General features: G+C 46.2%; 1 protein-coding gene across 1 annotated transcript in view; it reads right to left on the reverse strand.

The window, feature by feature from the left end:
- LOC147700308 (uncharacterized) overlaps positions 1-26,163 on the reverse strand; it is a 249,147-nt gene that overhangs the window by 58,748 nt on the left and 164,236 nt on the right. Inside the window, exon 8 of the mRNA XM_086935681.1 lies at positions 2,391-2,516. Coding sequence (XP_086791807.1) covers positions 2,391-2,516 — 126 coding nt within the window. The remainder of the gene's footprint in view (positions 1-2,390; positions 2,517-26,163) is intronic.

Raw genomic sequence — 26,163 nt, forward strand, 5'->3', positions numbered from 1 at the left:
TTTTGACGTAATGTCGTTGCTATCCTGTGGCTGTTGGCGCAACTGTTATATGCTATCATTGTCTGCAACAAAAATAAAGTTAAAAAAAAAAAAAAAAAGAAACCCGTCATGAGTAAAAGTACATCAAATGAAATACAATGCTCAAGGCACAAACAGCCTCAGTGGACATATTTGCATGTGTGTGAAAAAACAGTATGATTAGTGATAAAAGAGGTGTACCCATCTCACTCACTGGGGAATGGTCTTCATTGTGCAGTCTGTTTCGGTTCTCACCATTCACTGGCAGACACAAGCATGGTTTTACTCTAAATGAAAAGACTGAAACTCGAATCACATGGCCTGTTTAAATTTATTTATAGGGAATATCTAAGTAATCTACGGCTCCTACAATCATGAAACGATAGGAAGATAGTGTAAATATGGGGAGTTTAATTACTAAAAAAAAGTGAGATTAGACACGAGTAGCAATCCTAAACAATGACAGCCTTCACAACAGGTGTGTGAGGTGGGGACAAACTTAAAGGTAAGCATGTGGAAACACGATTATTGATTAATGTAATGTAATGTAATTGAGCACTTATATAGCACAACTACCACTCCAAGGAGCATCATGGCGCTAAGTGGTAACAAGGAGAACATGGCTGACGAACCCATGTCAGAGGAATAGAAGACGCGAAAGAGTAGTCTCGGATTGGATTTGATGAAGCTTGTATGGACGTTTGTTCTAGGCCTTAGACACTATTACTGCAAATGATTTCCCTGCTTTTAAAAACGAGTCTGACCGCTGGAACCTTCAGCAAATTGGCGTAGGACGACCTGAGGTTCCGAGTGGGTGCATAATGCCTGAATTTGGTTCGGAGATAGTGAAGGTCTGTGGCATAAACTGTCCTGAAAGTGATTAAGGACTCGTTTATGAACTGGCAGGCAGTGGAGAGTTTCTAGGGCTGCTGATGCAGATGACTTCTAGGCCATTTCAACACTAGGCATGCAGCTGCATGTTGGACCATCAGAAGCCTGTGAAAAACTGACTTATGTGTACCTGCATACAAACTGTTGCAGTAGTCAAGTCTGGACGTGATTAGTGCCACAGCAACTGTCTGTCAGGCAGCGATGGGAAGCAGGTCAAAGACTTTTTAAACCATTTTATAATGTGAAAACAGGTACCAGCAACTGCCAGGGATTGTTGTTTAAAAAATAGAGTGGCGTCAAATTGAATTACTAAGTTTCAAACAGAATTGACAGTGTTGGGAATGGGGTGGGTGGGGGTGGCGTCAACTGGCCACCAGGTCTTGGGAGAGAAAGAATTCCCTTTCCCTAGCAGTAGTATTTCTGTTTTTTCAGAATTACATTTCAGATGGTTAATCTTCATCCACTTGAAAGTAGTTGTGAGACATTGGTGTGTAACATGACAAATGTTAGATGAAAATTAATATATACGTAGTTATAAATAGTAGTAGATGGAGGCTAGTAATAGCGTGGATAACAGTTGTGGTTATTATCTATTCAATGGTAATGTCAAGTAAATGGGCTCAGTGGAGGGGCAGCCATTTTGTAGGTGCATCTTGTAGGCTTCTGTTACTGTGTGGGGGATGATGATAGGGAGGAAATAGGCTAGAATGTGTACATAGTGCAAGGAAAAAAAACATTCACACTACACATGCATTCTTAATTAATACCCCGAAGAGCAGATGGTCTATAACGGCTTCCAACTGTTGATGGCAGACAGATACAAGGCCATCCCCTGAGAAGAGCAGGGCTTGGAGAACTATGAGAACTGGATGGCAATATTTTTCCTTAATCCAAACCCAAAGAGTTTCAGCCATTCTCTCTCTTAAGCCACAATCAAACCTTCAACATTGGGATAAGGAATGTATCAGCCAAAACCTACATTCATTGCTAACCTCAGAAGCACAATATAAATTGTAGGAAGTGGACACGTGTTGCCCACTGCTGACCTATGTCTCCTAGAAAAGCCACAAAAATCTCCCTTTCTGAGCAAGAGAACGAAACGGCAGCCCTGCCTTCTGAAGTTCCCTGATGTTTACCAATGGACCTGCCAGACCTCTTACCTAGGAGAGGTAGAACCTACTAGAATAAACCCCCAAAACTGAGACCATCAGCAGCTGTGACTATGATGGAGCTAGTGTGGTATTCTTTATTCCTTTTACGTCAAATAACAGATCTAGGTGCCAAACACAATTGGAAGCAACTGGCTTTTGTCTCCCACTTTAAGAAATATCTTCAACCATGCAAGTACAATATCCACACAGATAGTGAAGGAAAGTTCAAAGAACTATTCCAAACATCATTATGAGATCCGTAAACAGGAAAAGTATGCGTTAATTCTTGGACTTTGCAAACTACACAAAATGTTTTCAGTGCGACTTTACCCCGTGACTCAAAATTTGGTGGTTTTCCTTCATTAGATTTGCATGAAGTTCCTTCTGCTCTTTCTGTAGAAGCACCAACTCCCTTGATGAGATTCCGGAAACAACATTCTGGAACGTAAGCAGCACCTGGAAGAATGATTGTAGTAAAGAATTTTTTTTTGAGACAGCAGACATGCAATATGCCCCTTATACATACCCCATACACGAGGCACACTGCTACTCCTAGTGCCAATTGGTTTCCTTAGTTACAGTTACAAAATGTGAATCTTATGTTATGTTCTCAAGTCGTATAATATTGAGATTTATCCCTTTGAAATGTAGGATTGAATAGACTTTTATTTCCTTTGAAATCGCTCATAGCAGGGATACCTGACATGGACACATGTAATGACCTATACATTAGGTATCGCCATTGGCTGTTGGAAACAAGCATTTGCAATGCAATGGTCTCGGCATCATTAAAGGTAGAGCAATTGGCATTGCTCATGACATTTCTTTTTTTTTCTTTAAATCATAAATAAATGGCATTGTCATTTACATTGCCAATACACAGCACTCTGCACTAAACAGCACACACCACTCTGCACCTGCACTCACTGCTCTGCACACTCACTACTCTGCACTCACTACTCTGCACTCTGCACTCACTACTCTGCACTCTGCACTCACTACTCTGCACTCACTACTCTGCACTCTGCACTCACTACTCTGCACTCTGCACTCACTACTCTGCACTCTGCACTCACTACTCTGCACTCTGCACTCACTACTCTGCACTCTGCACTCACTACTCACTACTCTGCACTCACTACTCTGCACGCACTCACTACTCTGCACTCACTACTCTGCACTCACTACTCTGCACGCACTACTCTGCACTCCCTACTCTGCACTCACTACTCTGCACTCTGCACTCACTACTCTGCACTCACTACTCTGCACTCTGCACTCACTACTCTGCACTCACTACTCTGCACTCACTACTCTGCACTCACTACTCTGCACTCACTACTCTGCACTCACTACTCTGCACTCACTACTCTGCACTCTGCACTCACTACTCTGCACTCACTACTCTGCACTCACTACTCTGCACTCACTACTCTGCACTCACTACTCTGCACTCACTACTCTGCACTCACTACTCTGCACTCACTACTCTGCACTCACTACTCTGCACTCTGCACTCACTACTCTGCACTCACTACTCTGCACTCACTACTCTGCACGCACTACTCACTACTCTGCGCTCACTACTCTGCGCTCACTACTCTGCGCTCACTACTCTGCGCTCACTACTCTGCGCTCACTACTCTGCGCTCACTACTCTGCGCTCACTACTCTGCGCTCACTACTCTGCGCTCACTACTCTGCACTCACTACTCTGCACTCACTACTCTGCACTCACTACTCTGCACTCACTACTCACTACTCTGCACTCACTACTCTGCACTCACTACTCTGCACTCACTACTCTGCACTCACTACTCTGCACTCACTACTCTGCACTCACTACTCTGCACTCTGCACTCACTACTCACTACTCTGCACTCACTACTCACTACTCTGCACTCACTACTCTGCACTCACTACTCTGCACTCACTACTCTGCACTCACTACTCTGCACTCACTACTCTGCACTCTGCACTCACTACTCTGCACTCACTACTCTGCACTCTGCACTCACTACTCTGCACTCACTACTCTGCACGCACTACTCTGCACTCACTACTCTGCACTCACTACTCTGCACTCACTACTCTGCACTCACTACTCTGCACGCACTACTCACTACTCTGCACTCACTACTCTGCGCTCACTACTCTGCGCTCACTACTCTGCGCTCACTACTCTGCGCTCACTACTCTGCGCTCACTACTCTGCGCTCACTACTCTGCGCTCACTACTCTGCGCTCACTACTCTGCGCTCACTACTCTGCGCTCACTACTCTGCACTCACTACTCTGCACTCACTACTCTGCACTCACTACTCTGCACTCACTACTCTGCACTCACTACTCTGCACTCACTACTCTGCACTCACTACTCACTACTCTGCACTCACTACTCACTACTCTGCACTCACTACTCACTACTCTGCACTCACTACTCACTACTCTGCACTCACTACTCTGCACTCACTACTCTGCACTCACTACTCTGCACTCACTACTCTGCACTCACTACTCTGCACTCACTACTCTGCACTCACTACAGCTTCCTTCCACAGCTAGAAGTAGAACTAGTGCATAATGTCAAAACAGAGAAAACAAGGAAACACACTGAAGCTGTCTGTACCACGCCAAGTTCACATTTCGAGCAGCATGTGTTAAATCACGCTTTAGACTACTTCTCTACTCAAAAGTAGTACATTTCCTTCAAAAAGATAAAAATATGACATGCAAACAGTAATGCCGAAACAAACTGTTCAGCATGGGTTCTGATTTACATGAAAACATTAATTTCACTTAAAATAATAATAGTTTTTAGCTAAATTAAATTTACATTTGGATTTAGGGCATATTCACATATTTTTAGTAAATTTAAATGTCAGTGGCAGATGGACACGCTTTCATTTAGCAGCCAAATATACAATAACTTACTGCCCCCGGAATTCCGCCGCGGCCGCACCGGAAGTCAGGCAAGGTCGCCTGTGACGGGGGCGGAGCCGCGTCCGGACCGGAAGAGGAGGCAGGCGGAGGAAATGCGTGGAGCGGCCCGGGGCTCCTGCGAGCGTGGAGAGCCCCCGGGGCCGACAACAGGACGTTGCACGCGTGTTGCGGGGCTCCCTTGACCAAGAGGGAGTCCCGGGATAGGAGCCGCAGCGTCAACTCTCCCTGCCGGTGCGGAGCAGTAAGTTAAAGGGGAGAGGGGGGGGCCGGTGCGCGCGCGCGCGCGTGTGTGTGTGTGTGTGTGTGTGTGTGTGTGTATGTGTATGAGTGGGGGGGTTCTGTATGTATGTGCGTGCGTGAGCGCTTCTGTTTCTATGTATGCGTGTGTTGTGTGGGAGCCTCGCGCAGCACTCGTACTAATGCGGTGCCAGTTTAGAATCGCCTGCGCGCGGCCAGGAGTGTCTCCTGGGAAGCACGCTCGGTGACATAAGATCTCGGCGGAGACGCGCTTACGCGCGTCTTTAGCCGAGACCTAAAAACTGCTGTACTCATTTGCTATCCATCTCTACGAGACGTGGCAAATACGTTAGGGTTACATGTATAGCTGAAAAAAAACTAAGCAATGTCCCGCACAGCAACCAGGATATTGAATATGGTCCTATATAAACATGTCCAGTTGGAACAAGTTCTTTCAGGGTAAATGGTGTAACCCTACTCTATGAGCCTTGGTTAAGGGAGAGGTGAGATTTGCAAGTGTTGACAGTATATTAAACATTCATCCAGTGCCAGGAACTTTTTCCAAATCAGACAAAAACTTAATAATGATCAAACACAAAAAAATGTTTTTGTTCGCAAGGGATTGTGGTAAAACCAAAGATACATTTTATTAATTAGCATATCATTGGTACGTTAAAATCATGAATCATACAAAAACACAATAATCATAGAATAATACATTAATTTGTTAAGATAAATTAAAACACAACGTTGTATTTAAAAATTGTTCAGGAGAACAAATGTCGACGCGGCGTTTCGGTTTTGTGGGAATACAAACACCTTCTTCACGACAGATTCTACATAAAGAGACACAGAGTTACCAAATGATACAGCATTATCATACAAAAACATGTCTGAACTGGGGTGGCAGAGTGGGCTAAAGAACGGTGATGGATTAAACCCAGATCTTTTGACTGGGTGTGAGTGTTTGATTGGTTCAGATGCTCCGTCCATCACCACCCCCTTTTGTACCGCTTTTGGCCGCCATTAGTGTGGCAGGGTATGCTCAGACGTGAGTCCCTTGCTCACTTTGCCACTGGATTCAAGCAAGCCGGGCTGAAGACGGCTGGAATGCCAGAAACCGGTCCTCGGAAGCTTGTTTCCGGTCCAGGGAAAACATGGCTTGGCAGTTCGGGCTGGACTGTTCCCATGAGGCACAGGGTCAGACTGATTTGCCTATAGCCATCTGAACTGGGGTGGCAGAGTGGGCTAAAGAACGGTGATGGATTAAACCCAGATCTTTTGACTGAGTGTGAGTGTTTGATTGATTCAGATGCTCCGCCATCACCACCCCCTTTTGTACCGCTTTTGGCCGCCATAAGTGTGGCAGGGTATGCTCAGAGGTGAGTCCCTTGCTCACTTTGCCACTGGATTCAAGCAAGCCGGGCTGAAGACGGCAGGAATGCCAGAAACCGGTCCTCAGAAGCTTGTTTCCGGTCCAGGGAAGACATGGCTTGGCAGTTCGGGCTGGACTGTTCCCATGAGGCACAGGGTCAGACTGATTTGCATATAGCCATGTCTGAACTGGGGTGGCAGAGTGGGCTAAAGAACGGTGATGGATTAAACCCAGATCTTTTGACCGGGTGTGAGTGTTTGATTGATTCAGATGCTCCGTCCATCACCACCCCCTTTTGTACCGCTTTTGGCCACCATAAGTGTGGCAGGGTATGCTCAGACGTAAGTCCCTTGCTCACTTTGCCACTGGATTCAAGCAAGCCGGGCTGAAGACGGCTGGAATGCCAGAAACCGGTCCTCGGAAGCTTGTTTCCGGTCCAGGGAAGACATGGCTTGGCAGTTCGGGCTGGACTGTTCCCATGAGGCACAGGGTCAGACTGATTTGCATATAGCCATGTCTGAACTGGGGTGGCAGAGTGGGCTAAAGAACGGTGATGGATTAAACCCAGATCTTTTGACTGGGTGTGAGTGTTTGATTGATTCAGATGCTCCATCCATCACCACCCCCTTTTGTACCGCTAAAAACAAATGGTTATACAGCACAATTTATTGTTAGACACTATTAATTTTAACATCCCTCCTTATCGTATAAATTCCTCATTTTATTGCGGCACAATGTACACAAAGAAGTTTTTTTATAAAAACAGGCACCCAAACTACCTGTCAACACTGCATTAGTTCACTGTAAGCTCACCCTTTAATTATTATACCAAATCTTGTTATTAGTTATCTATACACCAGAATTTACAGACGGTGAATGGAGAGTCTGGGTAATCAGACGAGGGCATGGTTGTTTATGGAGGGGAAACGGAGGAGTCATTCCTGTCCGTGTTTACCCACATGACTGAAGACGAGATCCTGTAATGATGAGGACAAATGGATGGGGCAGGTGATTCACAACTTGAAACAGACTGCTGATAAGTGGCCACAGACCATGCCAGAGGGGCTTGAACCCCCTATGGGCCACGCTTAGTTAAACAATTTAAACGGCTGGTAATGCATGTTACATTTTGAGGTGGGTGATGGGCAACCCGGCATTGAGGAGGTGGGTAGTTACAAACTCACAGCATGAGGTGGCAGGGAGGGCGGGTGGAATAGGGACATTTAAGGGGCTGCAGCAGAGTGCTGTGACAATGGATTTGTGGGGCTTGAGATGCTTATTAAGGAACACCTGAAAAACTCCCAGAGATTTCACAGACTGAGCTTCTGGTCGTGAAAGGAGCCACCTACCTTAAAATTCTATCATGGAATGTTAACGGTCTAGGCAATAAGCTGAAACGAGGGGAAGTGATGAAGTTAAGTGCATCTCACCTGCAGGAGATGCACTTAACTTTTAATAACTGTGCGTACCTGGGCAGATGCTGATACAAGAACTAGGTCCATGCAGACTACTCCATTGGGTCTAGAGGAATTGGGATCCTAGTCTGCAGGTCTCTCCCGTTCTTAGTGGTCAAAACATGGGTCGACCCCCTGGGGTGCTGGGAAGCAGAGCAGGTAATGTGGAATAGGGAAAGGTTGATTGTACCTGCCCCATGGCCTCCAAGGGGGAGCGCCTGAAGAAGACGGGGTACTGGCTGGCTAAAATTCTTTATATATTGCTATGGGTGGGAACCTTAACCTCACCCTACAGGGTGACATAAACAGGGTGCTTCACACAGGGGCGACAGCCAAAGATGACACACGCCTCTGTAGGTTTATGGAATACCTGGGGCTGGCTGACCTCTGGCAGGCCACTCACAGAGGCGTCAGGCAATACTCCTACTCCTTGGCACGATTGGATTACTTCTTAGTAGCAACAGCGCAGATTCCAAAAGAAAACCACTCCCCCAAGAGGTGTTGCAGACCATTTCCTGCTGTCTATGTAACTCTGGGACCAGGCGGGCACACCCGTGCTGGCTGGACCCCTAGGAACTGATAAATTGGGTCACCCGAAGATATGTACAGGACATAACAGTAGATTACTTTTGATTAAACAAGGGATCAGTGGTTTCCGAGATGGTTCTCTGAGAAGCCTACAGGACTATACTAAGGGGTTGCTTACTCTCCCACGTTACAGGGAAGCGATGCAATAGATTGGCAAGGGTACTGGAACTAGAGAAGGAGATACAGCTGTGGGAGGAGACTTATGTGGGGACACCTGATCCAGACATGGCAGATCGCCTGCCCTAACTCAGAGAAAACCACAGGCAGATGTTGCACCAGGAAGCTAGAACACTCTACATGGAGAAACAGAGAAGGATTTAGGGGCAGGGAAATTATTGGCCCGGATAGCAAAAAAGGAGAAAGGCCAGAGATGGAGCTCTATGATCCGCACACCCCAGGCATAATGCAGACACAGATGAGGGTATAGCGCAAACCTTTGCACAATACATCTAGGACCTATTTGCTCCTACGCCTCTCTGGAAGCTGAGAAAGACATGCGTAAATTAGTAACCAATATTCAGGTCTTGCAGTTAAAGAGTTCGGATAGACAATCCCAAGAAGAACATATTACAGAAGGGTAGATTGTGGAGGTCCTGTTCGAACTGAAAAGTAGGAAATCACCAGGACCGAACGGTTTCCCCTGGAATTCTTTCAAATGCATAAAAAATATTGTGGCATAACCATTGAGGGACCTATTCTATGCCTTCAGAACGCAGACTGTAATGCTAAGAGACCTCCAAACTGGGCAAGGCGCTGGTAGGCTGTGCCTCATATTGGCCAATATCTCTTCTTAATATTGAATCTAAAATGCTAGCTAAAGTTCTGGTGAACAGCATAATGCAGGTCATCAACTGCTTTGAGGCCCCTGACCAGTCCAGCTGCATGCCCAATAGCTCCACAAAACACAATCGCCAATGTGTGTTTGGCTGCCTGACCTTTAGACATAAAGTGAGGGAACAGGTGCAGGGCTTGAAAAATCATAAAATGTTTACTAGACCTGCAGGTCTAGTAACTTGAATAATCTACTCGACCTAACTTTAATGTACTTGACCCATGAACTGGTCTCAAATTGTGAGGTCCAAGGCAAATATTTTGTCTTATGGAGCAGCCTTTGTCTTTATTATCACCTTCAAATATGCAAGTTCACAATTTCTGCTGTCCAATTTTTTTTATTTTATTTACAAGGCTAAAGGTTTGCTCTATGTATAACAAGAATCGAGCCCATATGTAGAGTACACATGATCCCTGGCTTTCCTCTTTGGGCTGGATCTACAACTGTTTTGTTGCTGCCACAAACGGGAAATCGGCCCGTTTGCGACCGTAAAAAGGGTGGTGGTATGTACAAACGCTATTATGCGAGTAGGTGACTTGGAAAATAGTGTTTGCGAGAAGCTATTAGGAAGGGACGTGCCAAGGGCATCGTTTCCTAATAGCGAGTCTGAATGGTATGTACTATTGTTTTGGTCGCAAAACACTTGAAGTTTACCGCTTACTTCAAGTAGGTGGTAAGTAACTTGCAAACAGGAAAACAGGAAGGGGTGCAGAAATATTTTTAAGAGCAGACAGTGGTCCAAGGGACCACTGCTTGCCCTTACAAAATAAAAGAAAACGTTTATTTTTCTTTTGAAATTCATTCCTTTTTCCTTTGAGGAAAACGAGCTGCATTTGAAAAAACTAAAGTTGCTTTTTAAAAAAATCAAACAGAGACATGGGGGTCTGCTGCCCCCAGCAGGCCACCATCCCTGTGTTTGTAGGCCATTCCCAATGGGTTGCAAATTGCGACCTGCCTTATGAATACTAATAAGGCAGGTCCCTTGCGACCAATTTGAGATGCCAAAGTGTCTCAGACACTTTTGTACATTCCATTTTGTGAGTTGCAAATTGCGAGTGGCAAAATGTCGCAATTTGCGAATCGCAAAATTGACTGATCGTACATCTGGACCTAAGTTCACTACTAGAACTGTCATCTAGGCAGGAGCAGTAATTCTGTGGTGAAAAAAATATTTTTTAAAGATCTAAACAAATTAGAACACTTTACTTGGTGATGTGCAAATTTTAAATATTTTTGCTGAAACCCTATTTCCAAAAATTGTTTATGCGCTATTATCAGTAAAACTGCATATTAGAGGGGAAAGTTTTGTGACCATTTCAATGGAGAATATCCTATCTGTAAATGACAATGCACTACCACATCATGTTTTCATAATATATTTATGAAAAGTGAGTTTTTAAACATGAACTGTGGATTATTACTGCTCCTGCCCAGATGATAATGCTATTAGTGAACTAAGAAGCAAGCCCGGAATCATGTGTTCCCATATATATGGGTTCGATTTTGGTTATACGTGGAGCAAACATTTAGTGTAGTAAATAATACGTTTTTTGTACAGCAGAAATAGTGAACTTGTATATTATATGATGCTCTCTAATGTGAAAATGAAGAAAAAGGCGGCTCTATAAGACAAAACATTTGCCTAAAATCACATAATTTGAGACCAGTTCACGGGTCAAGCATTTTACAGTTAGGTCTAGTAAAAATTTTTATGATTTTTCGAGCTCTGCAACAGTACAGGAATGGAGCTTCGAGATGGAGCGGTGTAGACAGGAGGAATAAACTACCTACAAGACATGGGGATGTCCCCAAAAGCACATAAAGATATGGAGTCAGTGGCACAAGCATTTGGAGGACTGAAAAGGGAGATCAGGACCCAAATGCATACCTTTACTTTGTGGAACAAAACCCATGATTGGATAGAAGAGACTATAGTTACTGGAGGGGGTCACACAAGGATGAAGGGAAGAGACATAATCTAGTTGATAATATGTAACCTGACATCATACATTCAGGACAGTTTTTCTGTATTGCAGCGATTTAACACTCACTGCGACAAGGGGCGGGAGGCGCAACTGCTGCTTATATTTTTCATATTGGTTTCAAATGCATAATAAAAGGATTACAAAATAAAAATTAGGAGCTAGTAAGTAGAATTACTGCTTTGGAAAACATGATGGCAAAAACGTGATTGGGTGCTGAGGGGAACTCATGTGAGATAGTCCAGCTAAAAACTCAAGACACAGCTATCCACCAGTCATTAGAGACTGGAGAATCAGGCGAGGAGGAGCAATATTAAGATCATTACGGTCCCTGGAGGGGCAGAGAGCAGGACGTCTGGATACAAGAGGAGCTCTTCAAGGGGTCAGTTCAAGCAGATTTGGAGCAGGAGATACAAAGAGTGCATAGAGACCCTTTCCGATTAAATTCAAACTGGATGAGACCCGGAAAGATACTTGTTCATTTCTGCAACTTTTTGGTGAAAGAGTCTATACTTTCATCTGCATTAAAGGTCAAATCTGTTTCGTACAACACATTTTCTTGTTTGATAAGATCTGATGTATGCAACTGATGAAAGGCAGTGGGTTCTAGTGAAAAGAAGTAGCAAACTTCAGACTTTGGAGATAAAAGTTAAATTATAATTCCCCATCAGGCTAAAAGTTATGTGGAACAACTAAATGCATTTCATAAAATGTGAAGAAGAAGCAGAAGAGCTAATCTGGAGTATCAAGTCAGGTAAATCACAGTATGAGGATTGGCGACACTTTGACATGGGGGAGGCAAGCACTCAAATGGCTCGGAGGAAGCAGCCTACAACAAGGAGGGTTTCCACAAGAGCGTTTTCACCAAACAGGCAAACACATGGTGCAAGGGGTGTGATTACCATCACTCCACCAAATCACTTTGTCCTTTCCTGAAGATAAGTTCAATGTCTGTCTTTTTTCTGAAAGTGAACTTGTCCCGCAGGGCATTAAGTTCAGTTTGGATGCGGTGGCCTGGCAATTCAGGAATGCAGGCGAGAAATCTTCAGTGGCAGCAGTGCAACTAAACAGGATTTTTTGGGGTGATTTATTCAATATGAACTGTTTCAATTAATTGGTGTAAAATTATGCCCCAGTACTAATGGTCCTTGTAGGACAAACCCCATCTATGCTATAACCACAAGACGATGACACAACTGTACAAGATGCATACAAAGGACCAAGGGAGACGGCACACAACATACCTCCCTTTTTCAACACAGCAAATAAATAAGGTAACTTACAGAAAGTCATAGTTAACAACAACACTAGCACTTAATCCCTTGAAACAATTTAGATGTACTCTCAGAGCACAAATGATACCAGAAAATAACAGCAACATCCAAGACAGAACTACACCTCCTGACCACCTAAGATGGTTGCACATGATGGCAACCGCATGCAGGAAAAAAAGAGGAACTTCTTAAACACCATCAAAGGGTTGCATGCTGCATGTCCATAAAACAAGAACACAATCAAAAAAAATAGAAACATCCAAGTCATCAGGGAATGTATAGATACCAAACGCAAAACAACATAAAACGAAATCGAGTGAAACCAATCACACAAAACTCATTCTGCAGGAAAAGGAATATATACCCCAAGTATAGTTAGGAAAAAAACACATTATCTCTTTATAGGGAAAATATAATAACAGAAAACAGGCTAGTGTTGAGAGTTGTTTGTGACATTTTCTCAGCAACCACTGAAGACTCTAAACAAAAGTAACCTAAATAACATGTTAGGTTTGTTTACTGAATAGGGACACGATTTTTCACACGTGCTGTCATACAGACACCCATGACTAACGTTGGAAGATAACCACTACACAAAGAGACATGTGTTCATCATAAATACCACTTAGCTTGTGACCACTGAAGTGGTGCACAACTTACCACTTTAGAGATCTGCATGTGGCATACAAACACTAAATGATGAGAAAGACAACCATAGCGCACACACACTAATCCTATGGCATGGGGCGTGTGCCCACCTAAATGGAACAGAAGCTTAAAACATGGGCTCGCAAAGATGTAGCAACGAGGAGGGTGTATGACTAATGTACCTAAAGACAACCACATAGTTCCCTATTCATAAACCTAACCACAAATGTAAGCAGAATGAACCACCCGTGGTAGCACTATGCACACAGACTCACAAATAAAAAGCTGTGGGCAGAAGTTCACCAAAATAATACTTTAAAGACACACATGTAAACCTCAAATGAAACAAGCATTTGCAATGCGATGTAAATGTAAAATGTAAAATGTAAATTGATACTTGTATAGCGCACTACTCACCCGCAAGGGTCTCAAGGCGCTTGTACAAATACCGCTGTGGAACCCGTCCTGGCTTTCCCTGTGAGGCATCCACTCCTGGACACCCCCAGCGTGAAGGCCAGGCATCCTTAGCGTCGTGGGGGCCGTTGTGGAGATTAAGCAAGCGATTGCCCAGAGTTGCACAGTGGGACTCTATGATTAGAATAGGCACCGAGGCGAGAATTATCAGGTCCGTGGAATTTTTTAGTCCAAGACCCGCCGAGGCGGGGAATTGAACCCTGGTCCCGGGCTAGACCTCTGCATCAGGGTCTGCCGCTCTAACCATTGAGCCACACTTCTCCATCAATAGGTCTCGCATTAGGAAAGTTTGAGCTATTGGTATTGTAAATGACAAATGTTTTATTTATGTTTTGTTTTTGAAAATAGCGAAATTAATAGCTTTGTCATTTACAATGCCAATAGTTATAACTTTCGCAAATGTGACACCTATAGCATTTGTAATGCAATATGTGTTGTATTTACGTGACTTACATGTATTGATATTACAAATAACAATGGCTTTTAATTATTTTTAATAATTAATACTTAAATAAAAGTTATTGTAATTTATAATGGCAATAGCTTAAACTTTTGTAAATAACTTTTGTGAAGATTATGTTCAGTGTATTTTATTGTGACGAAAATCCAAGTCCAGAAGTGAAATATTAACATCTTTTTGTTACATTTGTAATAAAGCTTGAAACATTGAGAGAACATATTTGAACCAGGGGTTGTTGAATGGTTGCACAGATTGATGCTGTGGTGTCGCTGAGTGATGTTGTGATGGCGAACGAGTGATGCTGTGGCGTTCAGTGATGCTGTGGTAGCGCATAGTGATGTTGTGGTGCCCCTGAGTGATGCTGTGGTGGTGCGGAGGGATGCTGTATGCCATGTTTTGTTTTGCTATCCTATGTTTTGTTTTGTTATGCTATGCTATGTTTTGCTATGCTATGCTTTGTAATGCTATGCTATGTTTTGTTGTGTTTTATTAGGCCATGCTTTGTTTTGCTATGCTATGTTTTGTTATGCTATGCTATGTTTAGTTTTGTTATCCTATGCTTTGGTTTGTTATGCTATGTTTTGTTGTGTTTTGTTATGCTATGCTATGTTTTGTTTTGTTTTGCTTTGCTATGTTTTGTTTTGCTTTGCTATGCTATGTTTTGTTTTATTATGCTATGCTTTGTTTTGCTATGGTATGTTTTGTTATGCTATGTTTTGTTATGCTATGTTTTGTTATGCTAGGTTTTGTTATGCTATGCTATGCTTTGTTATGCTATGTTTTGTTATGCAATGCTAAGCTTTGTTTTGTTATGCTATGTTTTGTTGTGTTATGCTATGTTTTGCAATGCTATGTTTTGTTATGTATGCCATGTTTTGTTGTGTTTTGTTATGCTATACTATGTTTTGTTGTGTTTTGTTATGCTATACTATGTTTTGTTGTGTTTTGCTATGTTTTATCCCCTTAGGTGCTGCACATGTTCAGCGGCCGACGGCACCACTACCTCCGTAGTGCTGCCGTCGGCCGTTGAACGTTCGAACCTCACCTGCGCAATGGAACGTCCCGCACTGGAGCTGGACATTCCATAGCAGCTATGAGGTTATTATGCTATGTTTTGTTTTGCCATGCTTTGTTGTGTTTTGTTATGCTATGCTTTGCAATGCTATGTTTTGTTATCTATGCTATGTTTTGTTGTGTTTTGTTATGGTATACTATGTTTTATTTTGCTATGTTTTGTTATGGTATGCTTTGTTTTATGTTATCTTATGCTATGTTTTAATATGTTGTGCTATATTTTTTCTGCTATGTTTTGTTGTGTTTTGTTATGCTATGCTATGTTTTGTTCTACTATGCTATGTTTTGTTTTGCTAAGCTATGCTTTGTTATGTTATGCTATGCTTTGTTTTGTTATGTGTTGTTATGCTATGCTATGCTTTGTTATGCTATGTTTTGTTATGCTATGCTATGTTTTGTTATGCTATGCTAAGCTTTGTTTTGTTATGCTATGCTTTGCTATGCTGTTTTGTTGTGTTTTGATATGCTATGTTTTGCTATGCTTTGCAATGCTATGTTTTGCTATGTATGCTATATTTTGTTGTGTTTTGTTATGCTATGCTTTGTTGTGTTTTGCTGTGTTTTGTTATGCTATATTTTGTTATGCTATGCTTTGTTTTATGTTATGTTATGCTATGTTTTGTTATGGTATGCTATGCTTTGTTCTGCTATGTTTTGTTGTGTTTTGTTATGCTATGCTATGTTTTGTTCTACTATGCTATGTTTTGTTTTGCTATACTTTGTTATGTTATGCTATGCGTTGTTTTGTTATGCTATGCGTTGTTTTGTTATGCTATGCGTTGTTTTGTTGTGCTATGCGTTGTTTTGTTGTATTTTGTTATGCTATGTTTTGTTTTGTTATGCTATGTTATATTTTGCTATCTTATGCTTTGTTTTGTTATGCTTTGCTATGTTTTGTTATGCTATGCTGGTGAGGGTGTGTGAGGGTGAGTGAGGATGAGGGTGAGTGAGGATGAGGGGTGTGAGGGTGAGTGAGGATGAGGGGGGTGAGGGGGGTGAGGGGGGTGAGGGGATGTGAGGGGGGTGATGGGGTGAGGGGTTGTGAGGGTGAGGGTGTGTGACGGTGAGGGTGTGACAGTGAGTGAGGGTGAGAGGGGGTGAGGATGTGTGAGGTTGAGTGGGGTGAGGGTGTGTGAGGGTGAAGGGGTGGGATGGTCAGAGGGTGAGGGGGTGTGAGGGTGAGTTAGGGGGTGTGAGGGTGAGTGAGGGTGAAGGGGTGTGAGGGGTTGAGGGTGAGGGGGTGTGAGGGTGAGGGAGGGTAAGGGTGTGACAGTGAGCGAGGGTGAGAGGGTGTGAGGGTGAGAGGGGGTGAGGATGTGTGAGGGTGAGTGGGGTGAGGGTGTGCGAGGGTGAAGCGTTGTGATGGTGAGAGGGTGAGGGGGTGTGAGGGTGAGTGAGGGTGTGTGAGGGTGAGGGTGTGTGAGGGTGAAGGGATGTGAGGGTGTGTGGGGGTGGGAGGGGGATGGGGTGGGAGGGTCAGGGGTGCGAGTGTGTGGGGGGGTGAGGGTGTGTGAGGGGTGAGGGAGGGTGACAGGGTGAGGGTGTGTGAGGGTGAGGGGGTGTGAGGGTGAGGGGTTGTGCGGGAGAGGGGAAGTGAGGGGGAGGGCAAGTGAGGGGGAGGGGGTGTGAGGGTGTGTGAGGGTGAGCGGGTGTGTGAGGGTGAGGGGTGCGAGGGTGTGAGGGGGAGGGTGTGGGGTTGTGAGGGGGATGGTGTGGGGTTGTGAGGGGGAGGGTGTGGGGTTGTGAGGGGGAGGGTGTGGGAGGTCGAGGGTGACAGGGTGAGAGTGTTTGAGGGAGAGGGGGTGTGATGGTGAGGGTGTGGGGGGTGTGAGGGTGAGGGGGGTCTGAGGGGGTGAGGGTGAGTAAGGGTGTGTGAGGGGGATGGCGTGAGGGGGTGAGGGAGAGGAGGTGTGAGGGTAAGGGGGTGTGAGGGTGAGAGGGGGTTAGAGGGTGGGTGAGAGGGTGTGTGAGGGTGTGTGGGGCTGTGGGTGAGGGGGTGCGAGGGTGAGGGTGGTTGAGGGTGGGTGAGAGGGTGGGTGAGGGCGAGAGGGTGGGTGAGGGTGGGTGAGACGGTGAGTGAGGGGGTGTGAGGGTGAGGGTGTGTGAGGGTGATGGTGTGAGGGAGGGTGAGTGGATGTGAGGGTGAGGGGACGTGAGGGTGAGAGTGGATGTGAGGGTGAGAGTGGATGTGAGGGTGTGAGGGTGATGATGAGGGGGTGCGAGGGTGAAGAGGTGTGTGAGGGTGAGGGGTTGTGGGGTGTGAGGGTGAGTGAAGGTGAGAGGGTTGTGGGGGTGAGGGTGTGTAAGGGTGTGTGAGGGTGAGAAGGTGTGAGGGTGAGGGTCCGAAGTAAATGGTGGCAGGGCAGACATCATAAGACAGAGAAAAGAGACTGCGTGGTGACTGTGTTGGTCAGTTTCAGAATCATGAGGGGCAGAGTCAGCACAGTCTGCGAGGGATCAACGTGTCTAGAGGCAAAGCATAGCGGATGTAGCATTGCAGCTAGCAAGTTGAGTGTTTTCAAGCTGAGTGTCCCTAGAGAGATTGCAACACAGCAACAGCATTTGAGGAGCAAGGCTACTGTAAACAAGCACGGTAGGCTTTCACTTTCGTCCAGAAAAAAAAATTGAGAAAGGTGCAGAGAACGCCGAACAAAACACTGCTTCCCCGCTAAATGGATGCAAACAAAACCAAGCTCTCAGCATTACTGTGACACGGGGGAGGGGCGGGAGCGCGTTCCTATGAAGTCTGATGCCAAGGCTCAGACAAATGGTGGTGTGCGATGTGCACATGGGGGGGCGGCAGCCTTTGAAGTCTGATGTCGAGGCACATACAAATGGTGGTGTGTGATGTGGCTGGCAATGGTGTGCACGCGCATAGCTCACATGCACTGTACACAATCCGCAGTTTGGTAGAGTTTTTCAACCACTACTATAAATGTCGCCGATTTATCCCTGCGGGTTATAATAGCGAGACCTAAAAATAGAACATTGGCAGGCACCCATGCCCTCTTCACAGAGGATAAATAAATACTGAGGACCTGAGTCACAAAGGTAAACTTACATGTTTGTGTAAGGACAGGGCTATCATCTTTTAATGTGCAATTTTTATTTGAGATTTAAATTTTCCTGTGTTATTTTGAGAATGATAGGTTTGCATAGGAGAGGAGCTTCCAGCAGTGATTCGGTTGGGGGCCACACAAGTCAAAGGTGAGAACCCTGAACCATTGTGCATGGTTTAAACTGTATTTTAATCATAGCCGCCTTTAGACAAAAACACCAATTCCATGCACACTATGAATCACTTCTTCTGATGGAAGGGTGGGACATTTCTTTCCTGCCTCTGCTGTCACTGAACCCACACAGCGGTGCAAGCGCTGGTCCAGCCCACGAATACTCAGGCAAATAAATCAATAAACAAAGATCGATAGCAGCGATAAATACCTGCACAGCGAGAACTCCCACTTCGGTCGGAATAAGATACAATAAAGGACCGCGCACAGCATCAATGAGTGGGAAACAATGCGCATGCGCACGTTAGTGTCACCACAACGGAGCATGCGCAGGAGGGCTTTCAACGCTCTGACCATTGTAAGTACGGCTTGCCGACTTCACCGGAAATTACATCATAATTGCGGGCTTGCGGCACGTGTGAGGACGGGGCTCCAGCATTGGATAAATGAACTTGGCACTTCCGCTGTCAAGGAGCTGCACCTGTCCAGCTGTAACGGTCATTGTTTCAGAAATAGCGATAATGGTCATTCTTCCTGAAATAGTGACGCTCACTACTTCGTATGACCATTGCATGCTGCATAAACAAATAGATATATTGGTGGATTTTAGTGTTAGAATTAGGGTATCAGTACCCTTTTTAAAATGAACAATTTATCCCACATTAATATTAATTGTAATTCATTTAAATTAAATATTTAAATGCCACGTGGTGTAGTATTACAGTTTGGATACAATTAGCGTTAGGGTGAAATTAAAGGCCATTTAATTATTATACATTAACGTAATTCACTCATTTTTATTGGAAATCGATAGTGTGGGGTTCAATGACAAACATTCATTTAAAAAGTTTTTTTAAAGCATTTAACATATGCTTGACATATAACACATAACTGCTGTAGAAAGCTGGCTATTTATAAACTATACTAAAGTAAGGTATAGCGTGCGCAGAGTCCAGTGGATCCCCAATTGTATAGCAGAGGCCAAAGTAGATAATACCTTACTCTCTTTTGTGGTAGTGTGGTTGAGCAGTCAGGCTTATCAGAGGGTAGTGTTACGCATTTGTTGCACACATCCAGGCAAGAAATGATGTCTCGCATTCACAAACACTGAATCCAGACCAATTGTTTGTATAAAAAGTGATTTTTTGTTTTATTTCTAGAACCAATACTTAGTAGCAGGTAAGTGTAGTAGCGCGCACTAGTGTACGCACGTCACGTGAGCCACGTGACGTGCCGCGCCCGCGCAGGGCTACGTGGCTGCGTAGTAGGTTGGCGCGTAAGACCGTTAGCGGTCAGTTGAGGCGCGGCGCTCTTCAGAGGTAGACGTATGAATAAAAACTGTTAACATTACCTGATTGCAGCGTCATCATTGCTGGGTACTACACAACATTACAATGGCGACGAGGGTGGGATAACCATCCCCACCCCGCAGTGAACCGACGACAACCAAGCAACCACCCTGAAGAGCGCGGCAGGGCCGAACAACTACAAGCTCCTCCAGAGTCCAAAACGGTGGGAACGAGGAGACACGTGGAGCAGTTAGCCACGAGGTATCGTCCACAAATCAAGGAACGAGCTGGATACCTTGGTAAAGATCGAGGGGGCTGACACAGGTGGTCCCCAGAACCACGCGAACAAAGCAGAACGGAACAGTGCCCCAGGAAGCCCCAAGGGACAAACCAGCTATCAGCCCACGATCAAGAGTGAAAGAATGAGCATCCAAACTGGATACGCGATGGCGCCGGTGCAATTCTTGCCCAGGCCAGGAGAGCCGCTAATGAAGTGGGACGACTGGAAGGAGTACATCGACAACTTCATTGGCGTGCTAGAGGACGAGAGCGAAGAGACGTTCAAACCACCAAGAAAAAAACGTATCCTGCTGTTGAACCTAGGCCCGGAAGGTTTGAGAGTGTACAAAAGCCTGGTGCCGAAGCAAAGGGACGACACAGATGACGATGTATACGCCCACGCAATCGAGGACCTGAATGAACATTTCAGACCGGCGGTGTGTGTATCTGTGGACAGGTTCAACTTTCAACAAAGGAAACAGCGGCCAGGAGAGACGGTAGAGGAGTACGTGGCGGCGCTGAAACGGCTGGCAGCCGCATGCAAGTACCACAACTGGGAGGAGGAGTTCATAAAAGATCAAGTGATAATGCACACCACGTGCGTTTCCGTGCAGGACAAGTTGTGGGCCAGTGGAGAAACCACCCTGAAGTATGTAATGGTCATTGTCAAAAGAGCGGAGCTGGCGAGGAGATGTGCAGATGCAACTAAGAAGGAGACAGCAACCAGCACTATGGTGAACAAGATTGACGAAGACGTGACCCGTAAGGACCAATCGATGAAAAAGTCCACGGAAAAGAATGGCGCCAAGTGGAACAGCAATGGCGGGCCTTCAGGAAGGAACATGGGCGCCAACCGGAAACCATGCTACAGGTGCGGTAACTGGACGCACGAGGCGCATGAAAATAAATGTCCGGCGTTCCGGGCAAAATGCATGTACTGCGGCATAGTCGGACACTTCGAGAAAGTGTGCAGAAAGAAAGCCTCCAAGAACACGGTGAGACTCATCGGCCAGGATAGTGACACGCAGGAAGACACACCGGAAGAGGAAGTAACCACAGTGCTGGGCATATACGATCAGGTACTGGGAGCGGATGTGCAAGTCATGAGTGTGGATGGAAAAAGGTCTATGAAGCCGGTGTTGGAGATGACTATAGGAGGAGTCACGATCAGTGTAATAGCGGACACCGGTTCGCCGTATACCATTGTCCAGAGGGCCGTGTGGGAGGAGAAGTTTGCACCACGGTTAGGGCCGGAACTGGAGAAGCTGGATATCCGCCCGGTCACATACAACGGGGACCGCATACCCATGGCGGGGTTCCGACCACTGAAATTCGAATTCCGAGGCCGATCGGCCCACTGCAAGCTCTACATAGCAGAGAAAGGACCATCGGTGTTGGGATGGCTGGACCAGGGTGATCTGGGCATCAAGTTGGATCCAGGGGGAGTGGAGCAGATCTTATTGACGGAACATGAAGAGTGGCCGGACCAAGACAGGTGGAAGAAGACATTCCCCAAAGTGTTCGGAGGCACAGTGGGGAAGCTGGAAAAGTTCGCACATAGGATCATCTTGAAGGACAAGGCAGTACCTGTGGCGCACCGAGTCAGGAACATCCCCATAGCGGTGCGGGAGGCCGTGCGAGAGGAGCTCCAAGAACTGGAGAGGAAGGGAATCATCAACCCATCACATGTGCGGAATGGCTATCGCCATTGGTGGTGGTCAAGAAACCCAACGGGAAAGTCCGGCTGTGCGTGGACCTCAGGGAGCTGAACAAGAATATAGTTGTGGAAAGATTTCCCCTGCCAAGGATAGAAGAGATGCTGGCCAATACCCGAGGCATCGAATGGTATTCCACCATCGACCTGACGTCGGCCTACCACCAAATTGCCCTGCATCCGGAGAGCCGCCGGCTCACGTCGTTTATCACCCCGTTCGGGTGTTACCAGTTCCTCCGCATGCCATTTGGACTGGCGTCTGCAGCTGCAGTGTTCCAAAAACTGATGCACCAGCTATTCCATAAGAGCACCGACGTCCAGTACTTTCAAGACGACATCTTGGTAATGGGCCGAGACAAACTGGACCATGATGCAAAACTGGAGAACGTGCTGCGGATATTGGAAGGAAAGGGTCTCACAGCGGAATGGTCAAAGTGCCGCATTGGAATGTCGTCAGTGACATATTTGAGACATGAAATAGGCGCGGAAGGAGTGACCCCCAAGACGGAAAATGTCAAGGCGATCCGTGAAGCACCTCTTCCAATCAGCAAAGAAGAAATAAGATCATTTCTCGGCATGGCCGAGTACTATGGGAAATTCGTGCAACATTTCGCCTCCAGAACCCATCACATGAGGCAACTCACGAAGGAAAACACTGAGTTCCGGTGGTCAGCAGAGACACAAAGCGAGTTCGATGACATCAAGAAAGCGATCACAGAAGCGGTTCCCCTTCAAGGGTATGACCCCCAAGGCAGAACGGTCCTAACCACGGATGCCAGTGATAAGGGCTTGGGAGCAGTCCTGATGCAGGACAGAGGGCAAGGACAGATGGAAACTATAAGCTTTGCCTCGCGCACGCTGTCGGACACCGAGAAACGATACAGCATCATAGAGAAGGAGATGCTGGCAGTAGTGTGGGCCACTGCGAGGTTACGGCAATTTCTGTGGGGCAGACGGTTCCTACTGATAACAGACCATATACCCCTGCTCAAGGTGCTGACATCAATTGGGCACGCCGAAGCCACACCAAGAATATCAAAAATGTCGTTGAAACTACTAGAGTTCCGGTATGATGTGGAGCATGTACCCGGGAACAGGAATTGTGTAGCAGACTACCTAAGCAGAGCTGCAGCGATGGAATCCAGTGACGGAGAAACGGCAGGAACCGAGGAATGGGTGGCACTCACAGAGGACCAGGAAGAGTTTATCAGCCTCACCGAATGGAAAAAAGCATAAGACGAGGACGCAGTGCTAAGGGAAGTGAAGCAGTTTGTGACACAAGGCTGGCCTGAGAAGAAAGCGCTGGTAAGGGAACTCAGACCCTACTATGAGGTTTGAGAGGAACTATCGATAGGAGACAAAGGAGTATTTGTGCACAGGGGGGAGAGAGTGATACCACCCACTGACCTCGTAGACCGGTTACTGGACACACTCCACGAGGGACACCTTGGGATCTGCAAATTGAGGCTGAGGACCAGGCAAAACTACTGGTGGCCGGGAATGGACTTGAAAGCAGAAAGACACGTCAGAAACTGCACCAGGTGTCAAGGAGCAGATAAAACCTTAAAAGTTCTCCGACCGGAGATGGGGAAGTTTGAAATACCAAAGAACCCTTGGGAGGAACTGAGCGTGGACATACTGGGTCCGGTGCTGGACATACAAGGAGTGCAAAAGTACGTGTGTGTCATGGTGGACAGGTATTCGAAATGGCCAGAGATTATGATAAGAGAGACCATGGACACAGATGCTATTATCAAGTTCTTAGCAGACACGTTTGTGAGAGAAGGCATCCCCAAGGTGGTGCTAAGCGACAATGGGCCTCAGTTTAAATCAGAGAAGTGGAGCAGATTCATGAAAAGGAATGGCATAAGTGTCAGGCACACGGCTATTTATCACCCAGCCGGCAACGGTTTAGTGGAACGCTTCAACAGAGTGGTGATGGGGTCAATCCAAGCTGCCATTGCCGATGGCAAAGACTGGGAGGCGGAGATTTGGCACATGATCTGGGCGTACAGGATAACACCCACCAGCACAGGATACAGCCCGTTCCAAATACTCCGAGGCAGAGAACCTTTCACACAGGACAATCGAGTATGGAAAGAAAAGACAATCACCAGTGAATGGTCGCCCGCGGTGGTGCGAGCCAATCTTGAGAAAGCCCAAGCAACGTACACTGAACACTATGATGGCAGACGGAATGTACGGGGCACTGGTTTAGAGAAAGGAGAGTGGGTGCGAGTGAGGTTGGCTAATGTGCAAAGGAAAGGAGAGAGTAAATACAGCAAGCCCATGCAAGTGAAAGAAGTAAGAGGCAGAGCGGCCTTACTGAGTGATGGCAACGTATGGTCACAAGACCGCATGGCAAGATGCAACAAAGTTGTGAACTGGAATCAGAGAACCACGGACTGGGAGGATGAAGGAACAGAGTTGGAAGAGCAAGAGGCTCCCGAGGGAGTACTCGAGGAGAATAGAAAAGACGTACAAGAACTAGAGACAAGAGAGCACGAGTTGGATGAGGTGGCCCGAGGAAGTAGGAGAGTAGGAGAAGCAGGCGCGGCTGCGCAGGAGTCGGAAGGAAGTAACGTATGTGAGAACACCAGCACCCCGGTAAGACTGACCCGAAGTGGCAGGGTGGTGGTTAAACCAGCAAGATACAAAGACTATGAGTTGAACAGTGGACAGTGAGGACATATCCCCATGTTGGGTAAAAGGGGGAGATATGTAGTAGCGCGCACTAGTGTACGCATGTCACGTGAGCCACGTGACGTGCCGCGCCCGCGCAGGGCTACGCGGCTGCGTAGTAGGTTGGCGCGTAAGACCGTTAGCGGTCAGTTGAGGCGCGGCGCTCTTCAGAGGTAGACGTATGAATAAAAACTGTTAACATTACCTGATTGCAGCGTCATCATTGCTGGGTACTACACAACATTACAGTAAGTTATATTTTTCACTCAATGTGACTTTTCAAAATACAGTGAGCACTGAGTTTGTACGCACATTCCATTTTTGCAGGCGAGAAAATGACTTGTAAGCTTTTCAAAAACAAAATTACTATCAGATTACTTTGTAATTACTTTTCTAGTGTGGCATGAAACTAACTACTAATACAATTTAAGAAACACAGGACATCAGTAAACAGATTACTCTAATAAAGGCACTAAGTTACTTTTGTTGAAGTACAAAAAGAGTTCAACACTTTGAAGATTTTTCAGAGAAAACTCACCATACACCCTTATGGAGAAAAACCAAGTGTTAGATTTACAGGTAAGTAAACCGTTTTAGATAGGGAGTTTTGGGGGGTAGAACCAAGGTTCCCCATGGTTCAAATTGGCTCTCAAGGGGCACCACCAGTGGCAGGGCGGCCGGGTTTAGCATGCCAACGTTAGCCGATTGGCTTAGGGGGCACCTCGATTGGAGGCTACTCACAGGAAGGCCACTCGGTCTTGGGATTGAAGCTCCTGAGGTTAAGGTAAGGACAAAGTGGGTCCCAGGTTAACACCAAGTCCACACCACCAGCAATGCAGTGGCGGCCAGGTGCAGGGTGCTCAGGAGGTGTCAGGAGTCCGATGCTTTCCTATTGAGGATGTCGTTGCGGAAAAGAACTGCAGGCTGGAACCAGAAGACTGGATGAAGGCAACTCAAGACACAGGGGCTATGGGTGCAGGGGTGTCTTTTCATGTTGCGTTCTTCTCACCGGTTCCGGTCTGGGGGCACCCTTCAGGATGAGGCTGCAGGCATCGAGGAGAAGTTCGGTGGAGGTCGCCCAACATTGGAGCACCGGTCAGGATCGCCGGGGGGACCTTACTGAGGTGTTGGGCCAATCGAACTCTGGCTGTAACCGCTGGGTGAACAGTGGTTAGGACTCACAGATCCGGCTGGATAAGAATTCCTGGCTTGGGTTGGTGTTGGATAAATCCGGTGTCCACAGGAGATCAGAGTTCTTTGGGAAGGCAGGGCAGGTCCCCGGGGTTCTTGGAGGTCGCTGGCTTTAGGACACGCTGATTTCAGCTTGCACGGGTTCTGAAACAGGACACAGGCTGGTAGGGTTGGGGCCAAAGCAGTTGTCGGCATCCTCTTCTGCAGCACCGCTCTTCGGTCCTTCTTCTTCTTGTCACGTTGAATCTAGTTTCTGGGTTCAGGGCTGCCACCCTAAATACCCTATTTAGGGGGGTTTTAGGGGTCTGGAGGTGGAAGCCAATGGGCTACTGTCCTTAGGGTGACTACACCCTTAGGGTGCTCAACCCACGTGAGGG

Source organism: Lissotriton vulgaris, chromosome 8 (assembly GCF_964263255.1).
Source record: "Lissotriton vulgaris chromosome 8, aLisVul1.2, whole genome shotgun sequence".
Lineage (NCBI taxonomy): Eukaryota > Metazoa > Chordata > Amphibia > Caudata > Salamandridae > Lissotriton > Lissotriton vulgaris.